This window comes from Lipotes vexillifer, unplaced genomic scaffold, assembly GCF_000442215.2.
Source record: "Lipotes vexillifer unplaced genomic scaffold, Lipotes_vexillifer_v1.1 scaffold1285, whole genome shotgun sequence".
NCBI lineage: Eukaryota > Metazoa > Chordata > Mammalia > Artiodactyla > Lipotidae > Lipotes > Lipotes vexillifer.
In genome coordinates this window covers 701337-712438 of record NW_006796211.1, presented here as the reverse complement: position 1 = coordinate 712438, position 11102 = coordinate 701337, and the positions used below count along the sequence as shown (strand labels likewise).

At 44.0% G+C, this 11102-nt stretch overlaps 1 protein-coding gene across 1 annotated transcript in view; it reads left to right on the top strand.

Annotated features, from left to right (window-relative positions):
* Positions 1-10541, top strand: part of NDUFA8 (NADH:ubiquinone oxidoreductase subunit A8) — a 15048-nt gene extending 4507 nt beyond the window's left edge. Inside the window, exons 2-4 of the mRNA XM_007468356.1 lie at positions 1784-1947; positions 5936-6101; positions 10222-10541. Coding sequence (XP_007468418.1) covers positions 1784-1947; positions 5936-6101; positions 10222-10359 — 468 coding nt within the window. The 3' untranslated portion in view covers positions 10360-10541. The remainder of the gene's footprint in view (positions 1-1783; positions 1948-5935; positions 6102-10221) is intronic.
* Positions 10542-11102: the final 561 nt, after the last annotated feature.

Sequence of the window (11102 nt, the reverse complement as noted above, 5' to 3'; positions counted from 1 at the left end):
GGGAAAGAGGAGAAGAAGGAAAAAAAGATACAAGTATCAGAGAGGAAGGGAGGCAGTTTTTATTTGTAAATGGAAGCTTTTCTCTTAATCCTCTTGAGTTTCCTATTAGAACTGACAAGAGTTCAGTAGACTGTGGCTACAGAGAAGATACAGTGTAAAAACAAGCAGTAACCAACTTGAAAATCTATGGGGAAAATGTCCCATTTAGATAGTATCCAGTGTGAGAATACTGAGGAATAAACAAGAAATATGCAAGTTTCCTGTATGAAGGAAACTAATTTTAACCAAAGAAAGTGAGAATGAGCTAAATAAATGGAGAGACATACTGTGTTCTGGATGAGAAGGCATCATTCATGTATTCTTAACTGTCTTGTAACTGTTACCTCCCCTGCTGCTGGCACAGAGTGAGTGCTTGACAGCTACTTGTGCTGGGGCGCTGTTTTGGGTGCTTGGTGGACCATGGTAAAGACCACCTTAATTAGTTTAACTTAGGGAGAACGGACATCTTTACAGTAGTCGACCTCTGTTAAAACCAAAATACCAGGGCTTCCCTGGTGGTGCAGTGGTTGAGAGTCCGCCTGCCGATGCAGGGGACACGGGTTCGTGCCCCAGTCCGGGAAGATCCCGAGGCATGGGCCCGTGTGCTGCAGAGTGGCTGGGCCCGTGAGCCATGGCCACTGAGCCTGCGCGTCCACAGCCTGTGCTCCACAACGGGAGAGGCCACAACAGTGAGAGGCCCGTGTACTGAAAAAACAAAACAAAACAAACTACAAATAAAACTACCATAAGACCCAGCAATCCCACTACTGGGCATATACCCTGAGAAAACCATAATTCAAAAGGGAAAGACTCTGAGATAAAATGTGAGCAGAGACCCAATAGTGTAACAGTGCCCTTTCCTTTCTAATTTGTTATATAACTAGACTTAGTACAATTCCGATGGGAATTATTGGAGGCAGGGTGTTCATCTGTAAGAATAGCCAGAACAGTTTTGAAAAGGATGAATAGTGAGGAGGATGGTCTTCCCAGACAACAAACAGTAATTAAAACATTGTGGTGTCGGCACAGGAAGAGGTGGTACAGAAAAGAGGCTAGCAGGACCCCTGCTGCAGCAGCTGCTAGACAGGCTCTGGACTGTACCGTGAGCTGGCTGTAGCTACACTGTGCTTCTCAAGAAAATGTGCTGGGGTGCAAGTGAGTGAGACTGACACAGTCGTAGGGATGGCTGCCTTGGATATACTCTATAATTTTAAAAAGTTCACAGATTTAGTACTTTATTGTTAGTAATAACTTGCTGAACTAGATGCTCTTACTGATCCCTTCCAGTCTCTAATCTTCTGTGATTCTGTCATCTTCTGGGAATCTTATATATCCTCCCACTGTTACTTTTATTCCTGGAGAGGAGACTCATCAGTGCTCCTCAGGGTTGGTTCCTCCCTGTACATCCCAGAAGCCTCCATCTTCCTTCAGAGCTCCACTTTCTCTCTCATGAAGATCTAAGGATTCCATTTCCTTATGTCTAAAATGGGGATGGGGATGGTGATATCAGCCTGATGAGATTATTACGAAGGTGTGGAAAATCACACATGTGAAAGAGCTCTGTGATCTCTGAAGCACCATAGATCATAAGGGATTATTACAGAGTCCCCTGTCTTCAGCGTTCTTGGCAAAGTCAGAATGGGGCTACCTTCCTGTTCCCTCTGTCTTGACCAGCGTGAGGTGAGGTTAAGGAAGTGGTGGCCCTGGTACAAATCTGGTCCTTCTCCTCTGTCCCTCTCCCCAGGTGAAAGTCAGTTCTTCTGTGCTGAAAGCTGCGGCCCATCACTACGGAGCTCAGTGCGATAAGCCCAACAAGGAGTTCATGCTCTGCCGGTGGGAAGAGAAGGACCCGAGACGGTGTTTAGAGGAAAGCAAGCTTGTCAACCAGTGTGCCCTGGACTTCTTTAGGTAATATCTTTTCACGTCAGTGCCCACTGGTTGCAACATCAAGATATATGTATCTCCGTGAACATCCAGCTAATTAAATGGAAGGATAATTTTACTAATTTTAGTAGGGAATGGAAGGCTTTGCAATCACATAGACCAAAGTAGGGCACACGATAAATGAGAGTTCTTTATTATTTGACACTTTTTTTTTTTTTTTTTAAAGTATAGTTGATTTACAGTGTTGTGTTGGGACTTCCCTGGCGGTCCAGGGGTTAAGACGCCATGCTTCCAATGCAGGGGGCATGAGTTCCATCCCTGGTCGGGAAGCTAAGACCCCACGTGCCATGTGGCCTAAATAAATAAATAAAATTTCAATGTGTTAATTTCTGCTGTACAGCAAAGTGATTCAGTTATATATATATATATTCTTTTTCATATTCTTTGCATTATGGTTTATCACATGATATTAAATATAGTTCCCTGTGCTATACAGTAGGACCTTGTTGTTTATACATTCTGTATATAATAGTTTGCATCTGCTAATCCCAAACTCCCAATCTTTCCCTCCCCCATCCCTCTTGGCAACTACAAGTTGGTTCTCTACATCTGTGAGTCTGTTTCTATTTTGTAGATAAGCTCATTTGTGTCATATTTTAGATTCTACATATAAGTGATATCATATGGTATTTGTTTTTCTCTTTCTGACTTACTCAGTATGATAATCTCTAGGTCCATCCATGTAGCTGCAAATGGCATTAGTTTATTTTTTATGGCTGAGTACTATTCCTGTGTGTGTGTGTGTGTGTGTGTGTGTGTGTAGACCCCATCTTCTTTATTCATTCCTCTGTCAATGGACATTTAGGTCACTTCCATGTCTTGGTTATTGTAAATAGTGGCAAGTTCTTTAATCTCCATGAACCCCAACTTCCAAATTGTAGAGTAATACCTATCATAAGATTGTTGTGAGAAATTTGAAAAGGCACATAAAAACAGCTTAGCACAGGGCTTGCTTATAGGCATTTACTATATTGTTATCATTATCATTACTACAGAACACACAGTTATGATGGAAAGGAAAGGTGTTCAGAGTCAAGTGTTTAGGTAGGCCACTATACTTGATATAAGTAAAAAAAAATCCAAATTATAATTGTGGAAAAATGTTTTAACCATATTAGTCAGAACTCTATTAAAAAGGACAGAAACTCAACTCAGAGGGAATTGGCTCATGTCACTGTAAAGTCCAGAAATAGGACTGGCAGGACTGGATTCAAGGGCTTAAATAATTTCACACCTACTTCATATCTTTTTGCTTCACCTCTTATCCCCCACCCCCAGTTTCTTAGTCCAGCTTTCTCTGTCAAATTCATTTTCAAAGAGACCCTCTCCTTGCTTTAGCAGCAATGGCCACCAGCCAGTCCAAGCTGCTGTGCTCCTTGCTTAGCAGACCCAGACAAAGAGTGCCACCCAGTAGCATGAGCAGTGGTCCCTGGACTGAGTCTCATTGGCCTGGCTGGTCAACTTCATGAGCATATCTTTGAATCAGTTGTGTTTCAGGAGGTAAAATGCTGTGAGTGGTCAGGCCTAAAGTGGGGAGTAGACTTAGATTCATCTAAATCACATTGCTGAGCGATAGGGAGGGGTTGTTCCCCAAAGGAAAATTTGAAGGATGTTCCAGAAGAATAGAGAATGACTGCTGGCTAGGCAAAACCCACAGATGTCCCTTACAATGACTCTAGAGGAAAAATAATTGCTTTACACAATAGCTGCTTTCCTTCTTTCTTGCTTCTGCTGTCTTTGTCCACGTGCAGAGATATTTTTGTGCTTAAAGTCATGGTGTGTGTACATTTGAAAATTCATTTTTTCACTTGAAACTATTGGAAACATTCAAGTTGCTCTGTCTTCATGATCATCATTTTTCATGGCTGTGTAATATTCCGTCAGTAGATAAACCAGCCATAATTTTGTTATTAAACATCATTTTTGATTGTTTTGGATAAATCTGCAGTGATTACATTTGTGTAGAGGTCATTTTCATTTTATAATTAATTCCTTGGCATAAATTTCTGAGCAGTGAGATTATTCTTTAAAAGGCTTTGAACATGATTTATGGCTCTTGAATTACAGTTGCAAGTTGGGTCAGTTTATGCTGTCCTCAGCCTGTATCCTGGTATCCCTCTCCAGCATTGCATATTGTTTAAATATTTGATAGGTACAAAATGATGTTTTGCTCTTGCTTGAATTTGCATTGATTTGATTGCTAATAAGGTGGAATGTGTGTTCCTTTAAAATTTTTTTATTTTCTAAGAGAACTTTGGCAAAGTATTTTTCCTTTGACTCAGAGGGAGCATGTTTAAGTGGGAAATGTTTGGATTTCACAAGCTCCTGAGGTGCTGAACTAGCTTGCTGTAAGCACTAGTAGGTAATTGTCTGTTAGTGTGGGTGCCAGGGTAACAGAGCCCAGAACATAGACCTAAGTACCAGAGTGATGGTTTGCAACCTTTCTTCCACTGCAGCATATTGGAGGAGTCTGAAACTACAGCTGGACACGGTTACTCACCACCATCGCGATTCTTAAGTCGAGGCTAGGGGGGTGCAGTTTTGTGTACCATAGAAATGCAGGTCGTTGAGGCTAGAGGTAACCCAGAAAAGCTTCCGAGGCTTTGACATTCCTTCTTCCTTCCTCTTAACACATCCCATCACCCCCAAGGCTATACTCAAAATACCTGCAAAGGGGGCTTCCCTGGTGGCGCAGTGGTTGAGAGTCTGCCTGCCGATGCAGGGGACACGGGTTCATGCCCCGGTCCGGGAAGATCCTACATGCCGCGGAGCGGCTGCGCCCGTGAGCCATGGCCGCTGAGCCTGCGCGTCTGGAGCTTGTGCTCCGCAACGGGAGAGGCCACAACAGTGAGAGGCCCGCGTACTGCAAAAAAAAAAATACCTGCAAAGGTATAAGAAACTGGTGCCCCTTGGTTGCCTCCCAGGAGGGGAACCGAGCAGGAACGGAAAGCCAATTTTTCTTTATGTATTTCCTTCGGCCACCTCCGAGGTTCTTCCCGAGACGCGTTAAATGCGATTCCTGTGTTGAGTGTAGCTGGATTCTTGGAGTGTGACAAGCGAATACTTCATTATTATTCCACCGGGGAAAGGAGGCGCTCCATGCTTCTTCCACTGCCTCAAATATGGCTTTTACATAAAATAACAGTATTTTATTCTCGTTTGACTTTGCATTTATTTGATTACTAGCAAAGTTGAATGGTGAGAGAAGGGGAATTTCGCAGAATAATGGAGCCTTATCCCTTTTATACACAAAAGTTAGTTTTTCTTCAGCCATTTCTGGTTACCACAAAATGAATTATATGCTATGTTGCTTCGTAACAGAGAGCAAATATAATTTAACTTTCTTCTTAATGACAAGGATTAATCTCTGTTTTTGTTCAGTGCTTGAATAGAATGAAGTCTTTTGAGCTTTGGAGGCGTGCAGGGCAGGTTGCCTCTACACTGATTGACCCCAGGATCAGAAGATCCTTGTTAGTTTGTGAATTTGCTTCTTATAGTCTGTCTCCTCCTTTGTCAATGTCTGTCGCCTCTGACTTCTGTCAGCGTGCCCATCTCTGAGTGCGCCTCCTTCTCGCCCATCTCTGAGGAGTGCGCCTCCTTCTCTTCTAAATTTGCGAAGTGGGTAATCTTTAGATGGATCTAAGAAGAATGAATAGGTCCCAAGTGAGGAGTTCTAAGTGAAATATATACCCCTTAGACCACAATCTTTTGACATTTCTATTCATTTGTTTCTGCTACACAAAGAAACTAGGTCTTATTCCTCAGAAATCTTTTTTTACGTATTGTTTCTCAACCTGAGGCTCTCCAAGTTGTCTTGTAAGTGAGGTAAGAGTACTCCCGTACCTTTCAAAAAGCAAGGCTGTGTGTATGAGGTCTGCACCAAATTTTTCCCCACTTTTTTGTTTTTCATCGTTTTGCAAAGAGCTGCCCCTAATCAAGCCCTCTTTTCCAGGCAGATAAAGCAGCACTGTTCGGAGCCTTTTACAGAATACTGGACCTGCATCGATTACTCCGGCTTGCAGTTATTTCGTCGGTGTCGCAAACAGCAGGCGAAGTTTGACGAGTGTGTGTTGGACAAACTGGGCTGGGTGCGACCCGACCTGGGGGAGCTGTCAAAGGTAACACAGTTTCCTGCTGCTCTCTCCCTCTCTCTCTCTCTCTCTCTCTCTCTCTCTCTCTCTCTCTCTCTCTCTCTCTCTCTCTCTCTCACTCGCTAAGGGTGGGGAAAGGCAGGGGGTGGTCCAGAATGGGTCTTCTGTGAGTACAGACCTGATGTGAGAAATCCAGACTGACCAGTCAGCTTAATTAGGGAGTGGTTATACACAGTCCAGAGGGAGTTTATTTAATAGAAGTGTTCCTTTAAATAGCTCACCCAGCATGTGCAGATTTGTTTGTGATTAATTAGCTAACTGAAGAACAGAAGGGAGTAGATGAGGATAAACAAAATGTTAGGGGCACCGTCAGTTGAAAACATTGAGTTAATTGTGGGGAAATAGGTTTGAGGTTATGCCAGATTTTTCAGGAACATACCTGAGATTAAAAAAAAAAAAAAGTAATGCCTATAGTTTAAAAAGCTTGTTTTTCTGTTCTTTCTCCCATATTTCCTGTCTCAGTTGTGACACCACCATCTGTTGAACCCTCAGAGGGAGAAACCTGAATGTCTTTTTTCTTTGCACTCTTTCTTCCTTTATCCAGTCCTCAATTCCGGTAGCGTCTCCTGGAATATTGTTTTGAATCCTCTCACTGTCCCCCACTTCCTGGACAGGAGTTCTTAACTGGGCTACATGAATTTCTGGGAGGGGAGGATGGATCACTATAGGCATGATCTGTGTGGAAAATAAGTCAAATATCACTTCCCTTTAAAAAAAAAAACAAGCAACTTTTCAAGGAGACTCCTATTTGCTTGCAAAACAAAGCATCCCCTCCATATCCTGACATGCCACAGCCCTTTGTGATCTGACCCATCCCTGGCTTCGTAAGCATTGTCACCCTCCATTCCCTCTGGGAAGCATAGGTAGCAAGGCTTGGAGGGAAGAACTCTGGTTTGAATGGAGACTGAGAGTGGATTTGAATGTTAGTTTCCTGACTTAATTGCTATGGGTCCTTGAGCAAACTTCTTAACATTTCCTATCCTACCACATTTATAAGATGGGACCAGTATTAATCCCTGTTTTTCTGTAAGGATTAAGCTACGGAGCCTGTGTGAATCCCCAGCATAGTACCTGGTACATAGGCCCACAGTTAATGTTCATTCCCTCCCTTTGTGTGTGGCATCTGTGGATAGTTGGGTCTTAAGCTTGTTGCCATAAGTAGAGGAATGGTTAAGCAATTTATTTATTTATTTTTTTGTATCTGGCATATCTTTACTTCGGATACCTTCTTTGTTGCACCAAACAAATTATTTTATTTATTTTTATTAAAAAAAAGATTGTATTGGGCTTCCCTGTTGGCGCAGTGGTTGAGAGTCCACCTGCCGATGCAGAGACACAGGTTCGTGCCCCGGTCCGGGAAGATCCCACATGCTGCGGAGCGGCTGGGCCCGTGAGCCATGGCCGCTGAGCCTGTGCATCCAGAGCCTGTGCTCCGCAACGGGAGAGGCCACAACAGTGAGAGGCCCGTGTACCGCAAAAAAAAAAAAAAAAAATTATTGAAATATAGTTGATTTACAATGTTGTGTTAGTTTCAGGTATACAGTAAAGTGATTCAGATATATATATATGTGTATATATATATACACATATATATATATTCTTCTATTTTTACATTCACTTCATTATAGGTTATTACAAGATACTGAGTATAGTTCCTTGTGCTATACAGTAGGTCCTTGTTGGTTATTTATTTTATATATATAGTAGTGTGTATATTTTAATTCCAAACGAACAAATTATTTTAAATAGTTGATAATTCTAAGTTGGAAAGTGATGGAACTTTTACACAGAATAAAGAAAACTACCTTTTCTCATTTCTGTCTCACGAAAGGAGAATTACAAATCATGTTGTTAAGAAAGCATTTTTATTCCTGAATCTTTGTAATAACATTTTTAAAAACCTATAAAAGGAAAAGGTACTGTTATCTGAACTCTTCAAAAGTGTATTTCTTTAAGAGGATTATCAGCTTTAGTTATACTTAAGTTCAGTATTCGGTCTCTTTCTAAGAACGGTCATAATTGGCTGGACAAAGCCTCCATTTTAGCGTCATTCACTTGTGCATTCTGGTTCCACTGGCTTGCCCTTCCCTCCTGTTTGCCCCCAGTGAATTCATACTCACTCGCCCAGTCTCAGCTCAGATGTCAGGTCTGTCTTTGAAGTTTCTTGCTTTCCTAGGCAGGATTGTGCTCTCTCACCCATAATTCCATTGTCCTGATAATATTAATATTGAAAATAACTAATGGAGCACCTGTTCCATACATCAGGTGCTTCATGTATATTACTCTAATAACCCTAGGAGCTACTACTAGCTCCGTTTTACAGATAGGAAGTTGAAGGTTAAGTCATCTGCCCAAGGTTATTTACCTAGTAATTAGTTTGACCACATGCTTCTGCTCCTTTTCTGTTTTGAGTGTGGTGCAGAAGAGGAAGTTGCTTTATTGTCCTTTCCCCAGTAATTTGTCCTTTAAAGGGGTCCTTTTATTTTTTCTAGATTTATTTCATAGACATCTTGAATTCCTTAAAGGAGCTTCAAATGCCAGCTGGAGGCATTTGGAATACTCTATCAAGCAGTAAGGAACCATTAGTGATCTCTAATTATAGCAGGGAGATGAGAAAACTGTTTTAAAAGCAAATAAAAAACTATTCTGGACTTGTAGTCAGAAGACTGGGGTTCCAGCTCCAACTCTGACATTTGCTGTGTCTTGATCTTAGACAAGCCAGCCATCTCTGCTCCTATTCCGTGAACTCGAGATAATTATGCCTCAGAGGGTGGTTATAATACGAATTATGTGATTGTGTCCATGAAAGCTCTGTTCACAATAGATGGTGTTTGAATTTGTACATCTGGGAAGATTGATCTGGTCGCAGTATGTGGAGTGGCTTAGGAGGCCGCCAGATAACAAGACTACTGATAACCATGGCCTTCTGTCTTTCTGCCTCTCTGGGCCTGTTTCCTCATCTTTAAAATGAGAACAGTTTTTCTGCTGGGTTTCTGATGGAGACTTCTGTGGGTTTCAGTGGGTGTAAAGCGCCGTCCTCCTCTCTCCCCGGGACCCCAGTTGGCTCCCTCTCTCGCCTGGCCCGTTGGCTCATCCCCCCTGTCTAGCTTCTGCTCCTTCCGGCCTGGCCTGCAGACGTGAGTAAGTTACTTCCCTGCTCCAGTGGCACCTGTTGCCCTTGGGTTAAACTTCAGGCATCTTTGCGTGTCGTTCATCACCTGGCTCCCGTGTCTCAGTGTCGAGCGTTCTGTGAGAGCACGGGCTTTGGAGCAGGCAGATCTGACTTCAGGTCCATCCACCGTTAGCTGGGGGGTCCCAGTGAAGCTGCAGGTTGACCTCCGAGGAGTGTGAGAGTGAACTGGAGTAACACGCTTGGCGTCATGTCTAACAACAGGACGTGCTTGGTGCCTCTCCCTGCGCTCTGCGTGCAGCCCGTGCTTCGGCTGCCCCAAGGCCGCGCCCCTCTGTCTCCGTGTGCACTGTTGGCTTCCTGGAAGGTCTTTTCCTCTCTAATCTTCCTGGTTGGCTCCTGCTCACCCTTCAAGAGGAAAGTAAACGTTGCCCCCTCAGAGCCAGGCCAAGGACGCATGGCCGTGCGGAGGAGGCCTTGCTGTCCTAGCGCTCATTCGTCTCTCGGTCACCGTGACCCGCTTAGGAAGGCCTGGGTGCTTTTCACCGAGGCTCTCTAATCTTCCTGGTTGGCTCCTGCTCACCCTTCAAGAGGAAAGTAAACGTTGCCCCCTCAGAGCCAGGCCAAGGACGCATGGCCGTGCGGAGGAGGCCTTGCTGTCCTAGCGCTCATTCGTCTCTCGGTCACCGTGACCCGCTTAGGAAGGCCTGGGTGCTTTTCCTTCACCGAGGACAGTGTGAATAGTGCTCTCTTCCGATCCCTAACTTCTTGCATGTGGAACGACACAAAGTAGGCCTTCTTCAATGTTTATTCAGGGTAAGTGTGATTTGCTAGGGCTTTATGGATGGGGAGTGGCTGAGGCAGCCAGAGCGGAGAGGAGACCCCAGGAGGTGTGTTCATGGTCACAGCTTCTCCACCTGCCCCTCAGCTCTGCTTGTCCTCTTTTACCCGCTGCAGGTCACCAAAGTGAAAACAGATCGGCCTTTACCAGAGAATCCCTATGACTCAAGAGCAAGGCCAGAGCCCAGCCCTGAGATGGAAGGAGATCTGAAGCCCGCCAGACATGGCAGCCGCCTCTTTTTCTGGAGCATGTGAAGATGGGTCCGTGGCCCACACCCAGTCATGCACCCAGGCAGTGGGTGATGAAAACTCTCCTGTAGTTTCATCAACCGATAGAGGGCTCTTTCCAGGATCACAAACATTAACAAAAACATTAATTTATGTGACTTGGCAGTTATTCTATACCATTTCCTGCCCATTAAAAAATTTAAAGGAAACAGTTGTATTTTATTATGTTTTATATAACCTTTTGGCCTTTAAAGATGACTTCCCCTTGCTTTTTCTGCTTGTGGTCCTGCCTGTTCCTTTCTCTTTGCTTCAAGTAGGCATTTGCCAGTGTGGCAGGTGGGGTCACGGACAACTGACTGTGTAAAGGAAAGGCTTTGTTACCTGAGACAGCGCCTCGGGGCCAGTGTGGGTTCACACATTTTGAAATCTCAACTTTCTTTCTTCCCATCCAGCATCTCTGACAAATAGAGTTCCCTGAAGGTCATACAAGGGAAGCATCCAGGATAGGAGAAGTGCAGAAACACTTGAGCCTTGTGACTGAGGCCATGGGCGGGGCTCCTGGCTTGGTCTTCTGCACTCTCGCTCAAAGTTTCTTAAAGAACCAAACTTCCACCACTTCCCCTTGATATCCCATCCTCAAGCATTATAACCCAGATGTTTTTCCTGATAGACAAGGGAGTTGGAGGCTGAGCTCCCAGCTCCAAAGCCAGGAAGTCGGGAGGTCTGAGTGTCAGTTCCAGCCTTGGGTGTGTTTCTTAACCTCTTGTGAG